At 38.2% G+C, this 21,144-nt stretch overlaps 1 protein-coding gene and 1 long non-coding RNA gene across 3 annotated transcripts in view; one reads left to right on the top strand and one right to left on the bottom strand.

The window, feature by feature from the left end:
* The window catches only part of slc6a17 (solute carrier family 6 member 17), a 24,707-nt gene extending 14,308 nt beyond the window's left edge, over positions 1–10,399 (top strand). Inside the window, exons 9-12 of one of the 2 annotated variants that reach the window (XM_053236420.1) lie at positions 919–1,111; positions 2,724–2,883; positions 3,224–3,278; positions 4,655–10,399. In XM_053236420.1, coding sequence (XP_053092395.1) covers positions 919–1,111; positions 2,724–2,883; positions 3,224–3,278; positions 4,655–5,023 — 777 coding nt within the window. In that variant the 3' untranslated portion in view covers positions 5,024–10,399. Of the gene's footprint in view, positions 1–918; positions 1,112–2,723; positions 2,884–3,115; positions 3,279–4,654 lie in introns of both variants that reach the window. The other variant, XM_026924087.3, reaches the window with a different exon arrangement.
* On the bottom strand, positions 7,807–21,144 carry LOC117597859 (uncharacterized). The gene is made up of 3 exons (XR_008302186.1): positions 21,043–21,144; positions 18,708–18,772; positions 7,807–7,913 (listed from the first exon to the last, which is right to left on the bottom strand). It is a non-coding gene; the product is annotated as an uncharacterized LOC117597859 (long non-coding RNA).

The raw sequence follows: 21,144 nt of genomic DNA, 5'->3' as shown, positions 1-21,144 counted from the left end.
ATGATCTGCTCATGATCCAAAACATATGAGCTCATGGGTCAAGCACAGTGGAGGTAGTCTCATGGCTTGGTCTTGCATGTGACTGCTGATGGTAGCAGCAGAATGAATTCAGATGTCTACAGAAACATTCTGAATGCCAATTTCCAGAGAAATGCATCCAATGTAATTGGGAGGAACTTCATCATGCAGCAAGACAATGATCTAAAACACACTGCCAACACAACAGAGGACTTCATCAGAGGAAAAAAGTGGAAGGTTTTAGACAAGGTTTTAGTCAAGTCCATCATCAGACCTTAACCCAATCCAGCATGCATTTCCCCTCCTGAAGGGAGAAACCCCCCAAAACAACAACAACTGAAAGAAGCTGCGGTACAAGCCTGGGAAAGCATTACAAAAAAGAATGCAACAGTTTGGTGATGTCAGTGGTCTGGAGGCTTGATGCAGTTATTGCAAGCAAAGGATATGCAACCAAATATTAAGTGTTATTTACTGTAAGGCTATCTGTTCCAATACTTTTGCTCACCTAAAAATGAGTGATCTGCCACCAAAGGTGCCATGTTAAGTTGTTTAACACATCTAGATGTAAATATCAGGAAATTAAAGTAGAAATTCTGATCTATCATCTCTCTCTCTCTCTCTCTCTCACACACACACACACACACACACACACACATATATATATGGTGTGATGTTATTCCCACCCAAAAGTTGATATATATATATATATATATATATATATATATATATATATATATATATATATATATATATATCAACTTTTGGGTGGGAATAACATCACACCACCATATTCTCCTATAATAGCATGCCCCATTGTGTTTTATTCCTTACTGAATTTGCACCTATAACAAACTTTTGCCAAAAGTCTGCTAATTTATCTCTGTCTAATTCTACCCACAGGCTGTTCAAGGCACTGGTTTGGCCTTCATTGCTTTTACAGAGGCCATGACACACTTCCCAGCATCTCCGTTTTGGTCAGTGATGTTCTTTTTCATGCTGATCAACCTGGGTCTGGGAAGCATGATTGGCACCATGACTGGCATCACTACTCCCATCCTTGACACCTTCAAAATACGCAAGGAGATCCTGACTGGTGAGAACTGCCATACACACACTCATGTACTCACTAACGCATATGCTACATTATTTTAGGAATAAATTTATGAGTATCTGTGATATTAATGAGCTGCTTGCATTTGGACGACTTATCTAGTTCCTGGACGTAGTAGCCCTGACAGTTTTGGGTCAAATAACCATGAGAGTCATAAGTGGGTGTGGAGGGTGTACGTCTCTCTGTCTCTCTCTCTCTCTCTCTCTCTCTCTCTCTCCTCTATTGGAAACACATGTCCTTTCTCTCTCTAAAGCATGACATGGTATGCTAGTTTGGCACTTAATGTGGTCCAGTACTGATATGATGTTTAACATATACTGGAAACACTGAAGCAATCCTCCTTTATGGCTCACTCAGATCATCAGAACAATGACTATGAACAGGTTAAAACTGTTAAACTGTTTAACCTGTTAAAACTGTAGCCAATGAACAATGGCTATGAACAGGTTAAAACTGTAGTATGTTTCACATTTTTGTTACTTTAGAGTAAGACCTGTCATTGCCTGTCATTGCCTAGTCCTGGCAGTCACATCTATGATGTAGACTTGTGCCAAATTTAGGCCAAGCAGCTGTTAATGGTTCTGAACACTCTGTCACAGCTCTGATATTTATATTAATAAATAAAATCTTTTAATCATTATTATTTCCAAAATTTTGGTTCAATAAATTATGTTCATATTTGCTGATACTTCTATATGCTGTGCACAGTGCCTCACTCTCAGACCCATACTCTCCAAATATAACATATCCCGTGTACTCCTAATGGAGCTGAAGGTGTAGCTGCATTTCAGAAATATGCCACTAGAGGTGCACTTGTAAGGGATCTGAGAGTGTAGGTCTAAAAGTTGGGGTTTGGAGTTGTGGCACTGTGACTCTCCAAATGGATACTACAGGCTACTTCTGTCATTGACTGGATGTGTCTTATCCAGCCAGAAGTACTGCTACCTGTATGTGTTCAAAATTTATGAGTAGGACTATGGTGGTTGTTCGCAAGAACCCAGTTGCCTTCCAAGCTACCAATGAAGACATCAAGAAACATGATCAGGTTGTTTGGTCATAAAGAGCTTTACTGTTACCATTACCTTCCAGCTCATGAGCATTCAGCTAAGAACCACAGCAGTGAACAGTGGGAGTGGTTTTTGCTTAAATACTGCACTGAAAGCATAATTCCACTTTATAAAAATTTTAAGTGTGTGGTTTTATGTTTGTCTGTTTAAAAATTATTTTTCCAAAAAATGTGGTGAAAAATGTTGAAAATATTCATAATTTTGTTTAATGAGCTATAATTTTTTGACAATAACATTCTTCCCTGCATTAGCTTAGGGCTAGGATGTAACAATATTCTTTGTTAACCTGGGCCAACTCTAAATCTCCTTTGGTGCAGATCTATAAAACGGATTAGTTGCACTATTGGGCCATTGTGCGAAACGACCTTGGGCCGGCTCTGCTAGCAGATGCAGATTGAGCAGATGCATTGCTAGATTTGGCTCTAATCTGGTGCAGTGTGCATTTGTTGTATGGGAGTGGACTGTGAGACAGAGTCTCATTGCCTTTAGGAGACACTGGATAACCTATGACCCTTATTTCTCCTCAGTGGTTTGCTGTATCATTGCATTTTTTTGCGGCCTGTTATTCGTCCAACGATCAGGAAATTATTTCGTCACCATGTTTGATGACTACTCTGCTGGGCTTCCTCTCACAATCGTAGTCATCTTGGAAAATATATCTGTGGCCTGGATTTATGGCACCAAAAGGTACACTGTGTATTTTTAGCAACACTTTCTGTCTGGTTAGTTTGTGCACAAGTTTCTTTGTATAAGTAAGCTGACCTTTTGAAGTTATTTTAAAACAGGATGAAATTCTCATGAATTTTCCCAGAAACAACACAGGAACTTTTAGCACATAATGTGTGCTATAATATAATCTCTGTTTTACTATAATCAGTTTAAAATTTTCATGCAAAATATTTGTATGGTGTATTATCAGGTTCATGCAGGATCTAGAAGATATGCTGGGTTTCAAACCATACAAATTTTACTTTTATCTGTGGAAGTATGTGTCTCCAGCCTGCCTCCTTGTTCTTATTACTGCTAGTATCATTGAGATGGCCATCAGTCCACCTGGATACAATGCATGGGTTCAGGACCAGGTGAGTGAAAACCAGCTTAAAAATGACTATTTATGTCATTCCTGTATGACTAGAGGTGGAACCATGAAACATTCACACTTTGATAACCATGCAATACAATTTCATAGTTTTGGTAGTTTTAATTGAATTACAGTTTCAAATTGATGACATTGAATTACATATTTTACAACTACACAACTACAAGACTGCAGCAGTGGTGAAAGTATTACATTATATCTGTGTTGTAACAGATCAGTTACAACATAAAGTGTAATTGTTGATATGGAGCAGCTTTCTCTAAGGAGACATTTATTTAACATTTATGGAGGGAGAGAGAGAGGCAGGCTACAGAATTAAATGTAACTATAAAAGGGTAAAACAATTGTGTTGTTCTTTAACTTAAAAAGTAATAGTTGGCAAATTGCAGTGGTATAAAAAAAACACAGTGGTGCATGCTGTTGCAGGAAATAAATCAACAACAGGGTGGTGTGATGATGTGCTCCTTAGTAACTGCTAATCCTAGTTAGCTCTTTGTGGTTTCAATTTAATTTGTTTAGATTTTGGGAAACAGAACCAACTAAATTCATTAGAAAACATCGCAAGCACATACAAGCAAAAATAGTGATTATGGGAGTGGGTGGAATTGCTCAGAATTCCTTCAAGAGCTGGATTTTAAAAAATAAATTATACACACACCTCTAATTCACAGTCTGACCTGCATTGGGCTGATTTGGCTGGAGTTTTCAGATTCATACCCCATCACAGATATAGCAAACATTATCATCTTTTAAAGCTAGGCAATGCAGTGTCAGCTAAATGTAGCTAGACAAAGTGCAGGCTGTTGTTGATAGCAGGTGAGTTTGCTTATTCACCTTGAATTGGTAACTGTACTGAAATAGTCATGCTGAAATGCAGAATAGTTTTTATTTTCATAACACTGTAATACTGAGAAGCTGACAATAATGGCAGCTGCATTCTAAACAGAATTCCAGGCAAATTAATACACTACAATTGTAGTTTTACTATTCAAACATAGTGCGTAGTATGTGGTTTGGGACACAGCCTTGATAAAAATGTACTGACTTCAAAAAAGTCAGTACACTTTCATAAAAGATAAACGTGTACTTGACCTCAACCATCAAATTAGTCTGTGCAGTGGGGAAAGGCACAGCATTTTAAGCCTTCGTGTTATGAACTATTCTTCTGCAAGTAGCTTGCATGGTTTTTATTCAAAGAGAACTTATACCACAAGAGTGTTTTTTTTTTTTATTGTAATCTATAACAAAGGGGTATACTGCATTTGAAATTATTGGTTGGACATCATTATCTATTACTGATATGGCATCACCTGTGCATCAACATTACCTCAGATTCCTCTTTTTTTCTTCTCCCTCTAGGCAGAAGAGCGCTTCCAGAGCTACCCTCCATGGGCTCTGGCCATGTGTTTCGCTCTCATCATTGTAGCCATGCTTCCTCTGCCACTGGTCTTCCTTGCACGCCACTTTAACTGGCTTCCTGATGGCTCCAACAAACTGTCTGTCTCCTACCGCAAGAGTCTGACGAAGGACACCTCTAACCTGGAGGACGAGACACGTTTCATCCTGGGCAAAAATGCCAGCGAGACGCCCTCTCCCATGCCCAGCCACCGGGCGTACCTTGGCCCAGGCAGCACGTCACCTGTCGAACTCATCACCAACTCCACGTCCATCAGTGGCTATGGCAGCAGCTACCAGACCAACCCTGTGCCACCTAAATCAGAGTCCTGAGCTCCTCCTGGATCCGGAGGCACCACCCAACAAAGACTGATAAAGAAGAAGGAAAAGGGTATGAGAAGCCACAGCATTTATCATAATATAATTGAAGCCATACAGGGAGAGAGGAGTGATGTGTGTGTGTGGGGGCGGGGGGATCAACGAATAATGGAGGACTGGAAAAAAAGAAAGAAAGAAAACAGGCACAGAAGGACATTCTCCATATGTATCCCTAGTTAGCAGACAGTGAGTTGCAATTAGTACCTTCTCTTTCCTACCTACACATGTGGACCAAAGGCATTTCTACAGAATAGGTGGTGGACAGAAAGCACTGAATCATCCTCATAACACTGAGAGATTTACATAACCTTCTGGTAAGTGGTTCACTAAAAATGCCCTACTAAATTTTACACATACTGTAGATATCTATAAGCATGAATGTATATTAATTTTTAAAAAACATTTAAGCCACAGACTAAATCCTCCATAGCAAGAATCTTTGGGTCCAGTAATGCTTACAGGGGGGATAAAGCACAAACGCTTTTTAGTATGTTTCTTTCTGTTGTAACTATTGTTCAAGTCTGGGTTGAGGTGTGAAAACTGCTAAGTAATCCACTGATCCCATCTTTTTTTTTTCAGTAAAATATGGATATCACAGTTCTGAATAATGGATTTTACCAAAACTGATGTAAAATGTAATTATACAAGTAATTGCAAAAGGCTTGCTCTGCGAAGCCAAAATTGAAAAGATTGGCAATAATATTGCTAAGCTACTTTTCATAATTTGGAGAAAATTGTTTGTCAACATCAAGCACATTCATAGCATATATTTAAAAAAAAAACAAAAAAACATTACTCTCTCCCCTGTCAATCACAGCAACCCTAGCCAATTCTGTGAAGTCCGATATGCGGAAGAGGGTAGACAGCGCTTTCCTCCAAGTGTGCTCAGTTGTTCTGTGACATAACATGAACAGCAGTTCGAAAAAAAATGTAGTTTCTGGCTTCACATGTCTCGGAGGAAGCAGGTGCTAGCCTTCACCCTCCCTGCTTGGTAGCTGCTATGTGACAGGTAGAACTGGCCAGTAGGTTGGAATTAGCCAATGATCAGATCAGCAGAAAACTGGGTAAAAATCCAAATCTATATTTCAGTGGCTCAGATCAGATTTTCGGATAGTGGTATTCAGGCTAATATTACTCCAATACAAAGACTCAATGGTACATTAATGCAGTGTTTTGTAAGAAACGGTTTTGTTTAGAAATTACATTTGACTGAAGGAAGCACATAAAACCTGGCCAAGTACTACAACAGAGAGAAATGTACTGTATAGATAATGTTGATGTAACCCACAGTATTTACTGTAAGTCTTGTCTTGTGTAAGTGTTTATGCCCATAGATCAATAAGCCCAGCACAATCTACCATAATCTCTTACAGTACTGACCAAATATTTCCACTCGGGGGCACTATATGCACCAAAGCCCCCACAATGCATCTAGTTTTAATGCAGTATCATACACACACACATACACACATATATACACACACACACACACACACACAGTATCAATGACTGCATGCCTTTGTGGCTGTAGAATATTTTGCCACACTTAACATTCAGATTTAGATGCATCTAGTTTTAGTAATCAAATAACTGCCAGATGTGCAATGAGCGATTAGCACAAAAAAGAAGCACATTTAACGTGTTGGGTTGCAATAACACTAAACATTTTTTTTAAGGCAGTCTTCGTCAAGCACAGCAGTTTTAAGTACATACAAAATCTATAGTATATATTAGTATAAATATAGCAGATGACAGAAAAAATTGCACATAATACAAAAATATTAACAGTAATAATGGTCTTCAGTAAACTTTGATAGGATTACCTACCTGTTCTGTGAATGTCCAAGCCCAGTTTCCCAAAAGCGCTGCAGCACAAGGGTCATTGTTAAATGGTAGAGTGAGCATCACTTAAACTCTCTCTCTCTCCTTCTACCAGTTAACATGATTTTAACTTAACTTTGGGAAACTGTACACAGTCAGTCTAATTAGCTTAGGTGTTCACAATATCAGTTTTTACACATAGAATTTCTAGCAAAAACAGTTAGTAGCTTTATTTTTACAATGAAGTTTATGTAGTTTATGCAGTTTTCTTGCTTAGCCCTTTCTGAAAGGAAAGGATGTAATTATTCAAGATCCATGAGAATAGCTTCTGCTTTTGCAAAACCTGCAACTGAAAATGGTTAAATTTATATTAAAGTCTATAGATGTTATGTATGCCAAAATTATGTTGTAATATAAAATCATTTTACACAACTTGCACTGTATTTTAACGGTTACTGCCTAAGCAGCCTGCACAGGTCTACTTATGAACACCTCACAAATAGACAAAGGATGTTGAATTGGCTTTTGGAAAAATGAAACATGCTAGATTTTGAAATTGATTTTAATATTGTTTAATGTATTCATGCAGAGAATATAGGACAGATATAGGATGTATAAGGTAGACATCAGCTTCTTCGGAAAGGTCATAGACTGTTATTGCCCCGGTCCTTACTCTATCCCCAAACACATCTGCACTTGACACTATACACCAGTTCTGCATCTTGGCAAATAATGCAGCAGAGCATCACTTGGCAGCTCTGTGTTTGCTCCTCCTGCAACTGCCATGATGACTCGTGGTGTAAAAATAGACCTGAGCAACATGCTTCACAGCGGTGTTTCCCCAGGGAGCCCGTGTCCCAGACAGCATGCTAACGAATTCTCATCGGGTGAGGTGGAGGGTGGAAGGCCCACAATTCCCAGCATGAACATGCTGTTCCTACACAAGTCTTGTGGAACCCCTGGCAACAAACCCTCGCATCAACAGGGAACAAACAAGCAGAGGGCTTCCATGGTCCCCAAGTTCCTGAGTGAGAGAAAGAATTAATAAAATGTAATTCATTAGGACATACACTAGATTCCATTAGTTAGCCCACTCCTGAAATGATCAAATTTCAATATGATTCAGGTATGGCACTACTTTATAGCCTACTTCATAATGCTGAGTGTGTAATCAGTTGACTGGATAAAATTTTCCTTGTCTAAATACTGATAATACTCCAAGGAAGAAGCAATTTGTTCAGTCGTTGAGCAAAGGTCCAGCGACATTGTTCACGTTCCGTGTGCAATAGCACATTGTTGCCACAATGTGTCATCATTTACTGATGAAAGGCCGTTTGAAGGCGTGTCTCTGTGCCTCTGTCTCCTTTTTCACCTCCACAGCATCTCAGAAATGTCATCCTCATATCTCTTGCCCCTGCTAAGCACAGCTGCAAGGCAGTGCTTATGATTATTCCTGTAACACTGTCCTGATCTTTAGTTTGCTTGTGCACATTTTGCTGGCTTCTTTGAGACCAGTACACTTTATTTCCCTAATAGGTGAGACCCCAAATTTGCATTTTCCAGGAGCAACCTGACAAGGGGATGGCTTTAACAACACACAGTAGCATAGCTGATTAATAAGGTTGGACCTAGTGTTATATGAAGGTTAAGGCTCCCTATTTATATTTCCATCAAATTTGTCATCAAATATTTGCAATTCTATGACAAATGAGAGCTACACAAACAGCTAGGACAAAGACTGCAAATTACACTGACACACATGCACACGCATGCACACACACACACACACACACACACACTAAGCTGGAAAGAAGATCCACATTCTCACTTGTACCAAGCACATTACTTATATGATTATATAAATGGCACTATTACTCATTTTCCAGTAGCACATTATATAATCTACAAAACAGCTCTTCATTCAGGGTTACAATATTTAGGACAATCTAGAAATGCACAAATACAGCTTATTTATTTATTCATTTGGAATTTTCCTGAACCTATCAAAGTGATTACAACTCTGGAGCCTCTGCCCAGTTCCATTAAATCTCACCAGTAGGACAGGTGAGTCCTATTGTAGCTAACTTATTTTCATGGAAGGCATTTTTTATTTAAGTGGTGTAATATTTAAGTGGTGCTGGAGGCCATGGTATTTGTGAGCAAGCTATTATTATGTATATGTATGTAAATTGTGAACCTAAATATAATAACTGTAAATATCAGTGTACATTTTGTTAAATTACTGTGAGGAGTATATACTGTATGACTATACAAACAAGTGTATTCATGTATTATTGAGTATCTATGATGTACATTGTAAACTTAGAATATCTATTTTGTACATGTCTGTACATGTGTACGTATTGTGTGTAATGATTGTGTCTGATGTGTCAGTTTGTGTGTTGAAAAAGGCAGGGTGTGTTTTGTCTTTTTTTTTTTTTTTTAAGTTGATGACGTGAGTAGCGTTGCTTTCACTGGTTCTTCCCTGTGAAACGGGCTCAGGACCATGCTATTAAATGTTCTCTGGACTTCTCTGCATTACATAGAATGTTAGTTCACTTGAAAAGATTTCATTGGTAATGTTCGTTTAGTTATTGATATTGATGTTTACATATGATTTAATGTCATTTGGACATTCTGCACTCTATTCAGTGTGATCTCTTCAATATTATCATTTTCTGCTGCCATTTTGTGAAAAAGTCAGAACCTCTTCCACTTCTTAGTTTACTCTGACAACATTCTGTGTTCATTTTTATTGAAAAATAATTATAGGCATCTAGCTAAACCATTAAAGTTTATGTGTTGATATATAAAAGAGGCAAAGGATATATATATATATATATATATATATATATATATATATATATATATATATATATATATATATATATATACACATACACACACACTGTATATATTAGAACGCACTCTGGAAGTGTGTTTTTTATCATTCGGGATATTTATTGTGAATGTAAATGTCTTCTGATCATGTTAAGTACTGCAATATTATTTTTAAAATTATTTACAGTAAAACACAATCATGCCTTTTCATTAGTTGTTTTTGTTTTTATCTCAAAATGATGTAAAGTCACTATGTTTGTGCTGTACTAGTTTTAGGTGCAAAAAGCAATATTTCTGCAGGCACTTCAGCAAATGTGGACCATAGATAGATGGTGGGACAGAAGTGTGAGGTAATGTCACAGTCATGGAGCATGTTGGGACCAGCACTGCCTGTGTTGTTGATGGCGTAGCTGTTTTCACAATATGAAAAATTGCCATAATGCAGTACAGTAGGCGTTTTCACTTGATATGACCCCACACCACTCCACACCCTGTTTATTAGGGTGAAAAGAACATATGCTAGCCACACTCTTAGCTGTACCAAGGACTCTTCTGATGTCAGTGTCATTGATATTGTACAGTATTTCTGATACACTTGGAAAGAAAATGAGCTATATGACTACTGTATATGGTCTATCACAAAAATCATCAATAAAGAGTTTATTCTCAGGTCTGTATTCATTTTTCTTTTTAAAAGCTACAGTGCATAGATTTTTTTAAATGAAAGAAATCAGATTACACTGTGTCTGGCAGGAGCCAAAGCCAGTGAGGAGAATGTGTGAAAATGTAAACAAAGTAAATAGGAGGGAGAAAGTAAACGAGTCCGATACTAAACTGTAAGGAAAATGATTCAATACTGATGGAGTTTTAGCTTTTTTTTCTTGCTGAAGAGATAAGGCATTATTTATTCTTTAATTTGGTGAGAAGTTATGAAATGACATTTACAGCATTTAACATATGTCTTTATCCACAACTTACAGAAGTGCTTTGTAGTCTCTATCAAAAACACAGCCTCATAGTAGTTCACAAGGTAAGGGACCAAGAATACCATCAAGTTAAAACCTTGTTAGGGGAGGTCAAGTTGAGCCATGCTAGAGGCTTGAAGGGAGTTGGGGTGCAGAGCAGGGTGTGGTAAGTGCCTTCAGGTAGGTGAGGGCTGGTCTGTTTTTGGGGTTGTAGGCCAGAATCTGTAATTTAAATCTGATGCAGGTGGCTACTGGAAGTAGCAATGGGGTTGTCATGGCAGTCAGGGCTTCTGGATGCTAATGGTCACCACACAGAGGAGTTTGCAATCTCGGTTAGAGCCTCCAAGAATGTTCTAGAAATCTTGAATAAAAAATAAAAGAGATAGACTAAGAAAAAACCTCTGGGTGAAATTTCTTTATTATTCATGTGCGGGAAGTCTCTCCATCCTCAACCCAACAGGCCTAATCAGCAGAACATTATGACTAATGCTCTCTCCTTCAGACAACTTGTGCCTACACAGTTGCAGAAGGCGCAATAGCGTCTCAATGCTATCAGTGGGACACGGCTGCATGAAACACTAAACATCTCCACATGCACACACCTAAAACTTCCCACTGCTAAGTACAGTACTTAAGTGTACTACTCATCATGAACATCTAATAATTCACATGTATAGTAATTAATATTAAGCCGATTAAATGAATAAATTCAACTCTCACAGGGAGAGCTTGGGGAGATTGAAAACACGTCTTTGGTGGCTGCATTCAGTTGCAAGGGTCTGATGGCACACAGAGGCAGACCTGCCAGGATCTGCAGCAGTCCAGTCTTGAGATGATAAGGGACTGAACAAGCACCTGAGCGGCTGGATCTTCCTGATGTTGTAAAGGAGAAATCTGTAAGACCAAGTCAAATTAGCAATGTGAGGCAAGAAGGACAGTTTGTTGTCTAGAACCACAAAGGTTTGTATGGTATCACAAGCTGAGATCTGAGAATTGCCCAGAGAGATCTTGACATGGAGATGAAGCTCCAGGGATATGCAGTTTAATCTCGCTGGGATTTAGCAATGAGTTTCAGCTGATTAGCATAAGCAGTTTTTGTGGAGTGTGCCATTTTGAAGCCAGATTGGTTTGGATCCTCTAGGTTTTCTGGCTAAGACAGATAGACAGCTGACAGTACATCACTTTAAAGACTTTTAGAAAGAAAGGAGAGAAGTAATATTGGTCAGTAGTTGCTGATGTATGAGGTATCTACTGTGGGCTTTTTCAGGATGGGTATAACCCTTTCTGTCTTGCCCGCAGTCGGGAAACATGAGCAGATGTTATGGAGTTGTTTATGATAAAAGGGATGAAGGTGAGGAGGTTTTGTGAGATGGTCTGGAGCATTGTGGAGGGGATGAGATCCAGTGGGCAGGTGGTAGGATAGTGGAACAAGACAATCTGCAGGACTTCCTCTGTAGAAAGAGGAGAAAGGGGAAGAGTATTTTTGCAGTGTAGTAATAGGGGTAGGAGTGAAATATTGGCAGCTAATCTTTTCTTCAAGGAAGATGTCAAAGTCATCAGCAGTCAGGGAGGAGGGTGAAGGGGGAAATGGAGGGTTAAGAAGTGAAGAAAAAATTTTATGGAGATTGTGTGGATGAGATGCAGGTGCTTCCAGCTTTCCCTTGTCTTAGCAGCAGTCACATCAGAGGAGAACTCTGACAGAAAAGAGCAGTATGAGAGGAGATCAGCATCAAGTTGTGATTTCCTCCACTTTCTCTCAGTGGCCCTTAATTCTGTCAGATTTCTGCATAGAACATCTGGCAACCAAGGAGCAGGGTGACAAGACTTCTTAGGACTGGGAGATCAAAAGCAGAGGAGGCTAATGGATGAAAAAAGTGAAGAGAGGAAAGTATTGGTGGCTGACTCAAGTGGTAGAGAGGAAAAGAAGTCAGGGGGTGGTAGGGTAGTTAGGACACTGGATGCTAGGAAAGAATGAGGGATAAAATGAAGAATGTGGAAAGTAGGGGAAGAAGTATGAGTAGTTGATGAGAGGCAAGGCAGGGAGGGCAAGAGTGAAGGACACAAAGTAGTGATCTGAGGGGTTGAGCAGGGTAACATTAATGTCTACAGTTGGGAAAGACCAGGTCCAGAAGAAGACCAGGTCCAGAACATTTCCTCTCTTGTGTATCGGATGGCACTTGTTGAAGGACAGGTCAAAAAAGTGCGAAAGAGTAAAAGCAAGACTGGACATCTCTGAAATAAAAGCAAGCCTGTGCCAATGCCCCGGCCAGATTCTCATGAAATGATAAATGAGTCAGCTGATTTATCCTTGTTGTGGAGTTTTATTTGTAACTTAGCTGAAAAGTACTTTAGCTAGAGAACTCGTAATAGCTGTTAGTGACTAACAGGAGTTAACCATGATTATATGAGTGATTATAAGAGTGAGTGACTCAAGCTGATGCTAGTTTTTTTTAGCTCTTCTCTTTCATCTGGTACTCAGTAACTGTGAAAGTCACACTGATTATTTTATTCTCAAAAAATCAATAGCAATCAATCATGAGCAATCATGAGTCATGAATACTTGGGCTGCATCCCAAATGGCACACTGCCATACTAACGAGGATGTCACTATACCACTGGTACCATTACTATTTAGGTATACTACTTAGTGTGCATTGTGTAGTTTGGGCCTTGAATTTTATCTAAATGTGTGCTCCTAGCTGAGATTAATACATGCAGGGTAGGAAAAGCACAGCCCATGTTACAAAGTGTTCATCTGCAAGTATCTAGCAACATCAAATCTGACATCCTGCAGCTTTAAATAAAGATTATTAAGCAAATTGACAATACATAGTCAATAATTTTACATAGTTTAAAATTACATCTGAAATAGGATCATCCTGATACACAGACTTCTCTGTGGAAGTAATGAATCATAGTTTTAAACAGAAATTCTTATGGCATGACCTATGTAGTTGTGTTGTGTAGGTTCAGTTATTGGTTCCCTTCCTTTCTTCTTATATACATTCTGCCCCTTGGCTAGTAGTAAGTCAACTATAGCTCTGCTTCTATCATAAACTGCATATGTGCATGATTTATATTTGGAGTACTACTTTAAATTGTACAAGTAATTCCTGGACTTTTAACCCTTTTCAACTTTTTGTAACTTTGGTGTAATTTTTTACTCTACCATTTCTTTTGAACTTTATCATAAGTCACTAACAAAAAGTGTTTTTCTTCATCTTTCTAACATTACTATACTACAACCTTTCCTGAATTCCCAGTGCATGCATTCATAGCAATAATCACATTTGGATTACAGTAATTCTCTCTTAATTGTCATATCAGAAAAAACTCAGCCCACATCAATTCATATAAAACACTTACATTACTTGCAACATTGTCTTATCTGTGTGATTATAAAGGTTTGTGGGACTTTATATTGACAGACAACTGATCGGATCACAGCCAACCAGATACCTTTATTGCATTCCAAACCTTTTGGTTACAGAATGCCCTTCTGGATCTTAAAGTATCTGGTCTTAGAAATTATGTATTCACTCTCCATTATGCAAGCATACAGGCAATGCATACAGTATACACATTGCATACACATACACATGAAAAGTTAAACACTCAGTCACAACCTTCAGACTAGAGTGTGAGTCACTGTGTTGAGTGGTGGCTTCTCTCCGTCCTTACAGCCTACACACATGCATAGCACTTTGGGGGAGTGAATAGCACAGAGCAATGAAAGCAAAAGCAACAAAGAGAAAGAGATGACATTTTTATTAACACATACCACCGAACACTCCTACAATGCAAAACACCTGCCTTCTTTTAGTTCTTTTCTATGGAATAGCTGCATACTATATTAAGATAGCTTTCATTTTCTTGTAAATATTTTTACTTTTTTATGTGTAGACCAAATGGTATTAAATACTGAAAGTGTACCAACAAATATCATGAGAAATCACATTTGATCTACTTGCCTTTGCCTGCTATAGAAAATAATGTTCAGCAATTATCCATTACTCAGTGACTACAATAGAAATTGAAGATAATTAGGAGAAATTAGGTTAATTAGGATAATTAGGTTAATTAGGAGACATGATATTTGAACTCACATTTAATTTGTATTAAAACATTTGTATTAAAGTAAAATGGCCTTCATTAAGGAGGAGTAATTACATACATACAAAAAGGTCTAAATATGTATGTGTTTAATTCAGTAAAGCATCTCGTAAAAATTTCACTTCAAGGCTTGGAGTTTGAAAAATGATGTTTGTTTTCTTCAATACTTTAACTGATATTTTATGTTTTCTAAAATGTTATTCTGGTTAGTTAGCAAAAGCTAGATAAATCCTAAAAGTAAACCTTAAGCTTCTTAATGCTTCTGCCCTCCTCATTCAGACCTCACTCCAAAACTCCTTTCCTCAAATACTTGCACTTATGGAGATACAAGAAAGTAGCCACACACCTGAATAAATTAAAATGTATTAGAATCTTGTGGTAAAATGGCCACAGATAGTTCACACATGGACAAACTACGGTGGTTCACAAAATAGATAGTTCATACATGGACAAACTACGGGCTGCATGCTTTCTGTCCTGCAGTAAGTCAATACCTCAACTGAGTGTTAGTGTGATTTATTCCTATCAACTTGACGTGGTATACATGATATGTAGCACAAGCACCTAAACAGCACTTTCAGTATGCTCCCTTGTTAATGTGGCCTTTAACAATGGACATACACAGTGTACTCATTGCTTTGACATGCACTCAAAGCAATTTTTCTGTTTCTATTCCTGCAACAGTACAAATAATATACTCATGCTTTACTTTGCCTTTTATGCCCATCATCTAAACAGCACATGAGCTATATTTCAGCCTGTTGGCCCATCAGGGTGTCCTTTAAAACTTAATTTCGTCTGAAAGAGTGCACTATGTTTCAGGTTTTTAATAAGCTTTTTGTGTTACTGGTTTTGCTTTAGTGAAAATATGCATGAAACTATACTTTAACACAACTCTCCTGCAAAAGCAGTATATCGTCCTAAATGTACCTAGCACTGTTTATTACTTATTGACATTTTTCTAATGTAAAGACTTGAGGCAATTGTTAAGTTACACATACCAGTTAACATTCGCATGTGTGTGTGTGTGTGTGTTGGTTAAAAAAAAGTACACAGTAAAAGACACAATGGTACATACTGTATACTGGTACATATTTAAAAGGAAATACAGAATGTAACCCCCAGTATTTAAAATCTAATGTAGCCTGTCCATGAGCTAGTTGATTAGCAAATGTTGACGTCAGCTAGTCAACTGTAAGCAAATGAGAGAAAAAATGAAAATGCAGAGATGATCAGACTTATATGTATCTACATAACGTTAGATAATATTTAAGATAGGTGTGCATAGCTATCCAATTATTTAGCTGGGTGACAAATTGTGTCTAGCTGCTTCGGGATACTGTTTAGAATGTTAATAAGTCCCAAGCAAAATAGCGACCTGTGTAGTAGAAGCTAAACATGTGTCATAGACTACTATTCTAGTGATCTTTATTCTAGTCTTCCTAATTGATTGTCTGAACTCTCTTTAACAATTTCTGGTTCATCTTTATTTTTAATTAATTCTTAGATTTGGATATTGTATTTTATGTCTTACTATTTTTTATGTGCTAGATAGCTTTTGCATTAGAACACTGCTGCCTTCTCTCTTTATACCTGCAGAATTGTAGACAAACATGCAAGAAAATCTCCATGCTATTAGTTAACACATTTGTCTGAAGGTGCGGCTTTAGCTCTAAATTTTCACATTTCTGCTGCCTGAATAAGAGGTGAAAGAGTTTATATCAGATCCTGCATTCCCTGCTTAATCCTGAGCCCTGGGATGTTTGCGGTACTTCCTGTGTCTAAAGTGTGTCTCTGACCAGCTATGTGGGTAAGAATGAAGACCATTCACTGACAGGAAATGAGGCAGAAGACAAAGTAGAATAGACAAGAGCTAGTCCTCTCAGCCGACATGAACAATGAATGCCTCTACATGGATCAAGTGACCTCTAAGGGATGATGTAGATGAAAAAGTGCATGAAAATAGTCTCTACGTAGGTGTCACTACTATATAGATTAACTCTACAAGTACACTATAAATTTGAATGTATAAATTTGAACAGATACAATGTTGTTTTGTCCATTCAACCCCACCTACATTCAGACCCTTTCTAAACCCTCTGCACATGCCTTTTAGGGCCATTTCAATAATTGAATAAAATTGCTGCAGGGATGCGTTGTTCAAGCAGATTGCCTCCCTAAATGGGTGCATTGCTTTTGTGATGTATGTCCGCTAGCCATTATTGTCACATGGGCATTCGAGCTGTGAACAGCTCGCAAGTAACCAGGCATTAGCGAGGCTCTATATCTCAGCTCTGACACAAATTATCCCACACGAGTCTGGAGGAGGCAAGTGGCACTCACACTGCAAAAGGCAGGATAAACAGCGGTCATTGACAACCGAACATCAGCGACCGTTTGAGCTATTGAACGCAGACTGTCCTCTGTTGTGCTAAAAGAAGGGTGATTTACTAAAGATGAGAGAAAATCCTAACAGCTTCTCAGGTGAAGCTTCACATGGAAATGGTCAATAGAATAAGTAAAATATATCCTTGAAGATATTTTTCATGGTTGCTGTGCTGTTGTGATTCTTGAACTGGGATTACACCATGTCTTGCTTTCACAGACCAAAATCGCACATCATAAAAGAATTCTTTGGTTATGAGTTGAGAATTGCACTCTTAGAACATATAATGTGAACTGCTCACCAGCAGCCAATTTAGTGCCATTACAACCAAAGACAGCTGGTAGTTCTGGTAGCGTCATAAACTTTTCATTAAATAAATCTGTGTGACCGCTGCTATGATACTCATCTAAAAGTCACTAATAGCCACTAATGACTGATGACATAAGCAGTATGATTTTCTATAATCTACAAAAGTCTATCGTTAGAGTATCTTAATCATATAATCTGACATGGAGGGCCTGTTATTGCACAGAATTTTATAGAATTCAACCAACAATCTTCTTTGTATCAATGGCCACATATCTGTAATCAGCTGGTAAACAGTGACTTCGTTTTTTGCTTCTTCATTTTTGTGCCCAAACACAGAACCTTTTGGAAAAATGCCGGAACAAAAAGGCAGCCTTGACTTGGTTCAGAAGATTTGTTTTGCACTGTAGCTGCATCAGGTTTGAACTCTCACATTTTCCCCTGTGTTCACTTTGAAGAACATCCTTTTCATTATATCCTGTAAAAAACACCTCTCTCCACACATGCACACTATCAATCACATTCACAAAAACACACATGCATATCCTTTCTCCTCTCTCTCTCTCTCTCTCTCTCTCACACACACACACACACACACACACACACATATAATACACTATCAAACCACGCACATCCTCTCCAACCACACATCCTCTCACTAACACACTCACACACACAGCTGCAAATGACATCCTGGCAGGCTAATTAAAGCAGGGTATGCGCTGGATTGCAGGTTCCTTTGTACGTGTTGTACTTGGCTAAGAGGCCAGTGGCAAAAGAGGCCACTTCCCCTTTTCCCACCATTGGAACACCTGATTTAGCAACAAACATCCTTCTGAGTCTCAGGCTGCCAGCCTTCACGTCACAAAATGATTCTAGTATCCTGTTCCTTCAATACTAATACACTCTCACACCAAATAAGCAATATGTCTATGAAAATAGCATAAAGTGTCTTAGTAAAGTGTTAGGACACCATGAGCTGCCAGAACTGTTTAAATGTGCACTGGTATAGATTCTACATGTATTTAAAACTGTACTGGAGGGATTCATCATTCTTCTAAAAGATATTCCCTCAAATGATGTTTAGATGATGGTGGTGGAGAGTGCTGTATAACATGTCACTCCAAAATATCTCATAAAATAACTCCAAAATCAGTTGGGTTGAGATCTGGTGACTTATAATGATTTAAATTATTTTCATCCTTACCAAATCATTCCGTAAGCCCTCATGTCCTGTGGATGAGTACTTTGTTATTCTGGAAGAGAACATACCTATCAGATAGAAATGTTTCATCGTAAGATAAAGGTGATCAGTCAGAAGAACTTAGTGTTAATATGAAGTGATGATTCTCTCCGAGGGGACAAGTGGACACAAACCATTCCAGCAAAATGTCTCCACAGAGCTACTGGTTTTTTTTTTCACCCAATTAATTTTGTCGCCCAATTAATTTTCTCTTGAGTAAAGTGAGTAACTTTGTTTATATTGATCATATTGTGTACTTTACCTCAATCAAAATAACAAACTAATAACTTAATGTGCACTTTGCCAATGAATAATCATGCAGCATTTCATGATTAGCAATAAGCAGCCAACCACTAAGAAAAGCTGTAACACTCTGTATGAGTGTGAAAAAGCAGTGTAACTCACTGAAGTGTCAGTGCTAATAGTGGCAGCATGGACTGTTCATAGTTATCTCTTTTTTCACCATTAGCAAGAACTCTATGATCAAATCCGTCTGGTATTACAGCATTTTGATATATTTAATTTTTCCATTTAATGGCCACTTCATTCCACTAAACATTCTGTTTTAATTAGATGGTTGTCATTTTTCATGACATGCTCTCAGCAAGTTGATAGCTTTACTGTGCAAATAACAGCCAGCTTGATTTTTAGGCTACCACTCATCGTCTCAGTCAGTGACATATCTGGGACTTCTAGAAGGCCTTCTATGATGTTCTTCCTACAAAATGGTCCCACCTCAATATTATTACTTACTTATTAATTGCATAAGTGGTTACTTTTTTGGAAAGGTAACCTGCCAAATATTCATTATGAGGAGCTATTTTAGTCCAAATACAGTAGATCCATGACATTTTCGAGCTGATTGTGATGTGAGGTCAAAAGGGACATGACCAGTTGAGCACATTATACACATTAAGGTACACATTAATGAACACATTATAACAATTGTAGAAATTGTGGCAGTAAAATTACCGTGGTTTTCATAATCCAACTGTTTTCCAGAGCTGGACTCCAGGGTAGCAGGAAACTCCATGGATGAAAAACTAGCTGAAATACTTAATATTACACTTGTTTCCCTCAAATTTTCCCACTGGGGAACAGAAAACCTACCTGGTGAAAAATCCCCCTCTAGACATGCACAGGCACATTATACCTGGAAACCGTTTCGTTCTGGGCTCACCCTGGATAACCACACATAAGCTGGCAGATGGTGTGCTCACTTCAAGGAGCCCTAGTTGTTTTCAAACTTGTCTCTCACTCCCCTGTCATGCTGCATAGATTGAGAATCCCTAAGTAGAAAAAGAAGTGAATATTCCTGACCGATACCATGACCTAGCTTGCTAACATATACAGCAACCCCAGCTCAGGCACTACCCAGCCTTACATCTAATATTTGAACCTTTCCAACCAAAACTAAATTTGTAATATTTTCCCCATGTTTAGTTATTAAATAAAAAAGCAGCTGAAGGCAGGGTTGCCAGGGTCATAATAGATTTAAATCCAATTATTTGCTGTAAAACAAGATTGTGTTCCAAAACTAGACTAGCAACTAGCAAATAATTGGATTTAAATCTACTACATTTCCACAAACATAGGCTATGGCAAACAAAGGGAATGTGTAAGTGCAGACAGTGTATCTATGGTCTACAGAGCCATTCATGTTGTAAGATAAATTCCAGTCAGGTTGGAAATTTTGCTGAGACCTAGCATCCATGGCTGAGGGTCTTGAATCTACAGTTTTCTGTGCGGTTTGATTCAACTTTAACAATAACCTTTTCCATGTGGTATGTCAAAAATGAGTCCTTGGTAGCCCTTATTAAAGTTGTGTATGTGAAAGATCTTTGTATAAACTGTAATTGACAGTTTGTTTGTTGGTACAAAGCAGCAGCGTTAATTGGCCTGTTTAAAAGCCTGGTGCATTGTCACGGGTAGGAGGTGGGTGCTAGCAAGATAATTGGTGCACTGCAATCTGTGCTCTGCAGTTTTCAGTTGGTGTAGCATACAGTTTGATGTCAGTTTGATTATAACACACAGCTAGTGGCCAGGGGACCATGATGAAATAAGCTCCCTAATGAGTTTCACAATTCATTTTGTCTTGCAGTGAATTCAAATGTATAAACTGTGTTCACACTGATTTCTTATGCCAACACAAAACCAGAAAATAAGTATGAAAGTAAAAAAAAGTATGGTTTATGTCTTTTTTATAAACAAAATTGATATACTAGCAGGGCAGAATAACATTAGACAGTTGTTAAAGCTGAAATATGTGTTTAAAGTTCAACAAATCCTCTCTACTTACCAGAAAACCATTCACCTGGTCTGTCCCCTGGTTAGATCAGATGACATTACGCCAAACATTCATAGAGTTCAAACAGGAGTTCCGGGAGGTTTTTGATAATCC

Source organism: Pangasianodon hypophthalmus, chromosome 8 (assembly GCF_027358585.1).
Source record: "Pangasianodon hypophthalmus isolate fPanHyp1 chromosome 8, fPanHyp1.pri, whole genome shotgun sequence".
Lineage (NCBI taxonomy): Eukaryota > Metazoa > Chordata > Actinopteri > Siluriformes > Pangasiidae > Pangasianodon > Pangasianodon hypophthalmus.
The sequence above is the reverse complement of the archived record's forward strand: the minus strand, read 5'-3'. Positions and strand labels throughout refer to the sequence as shown.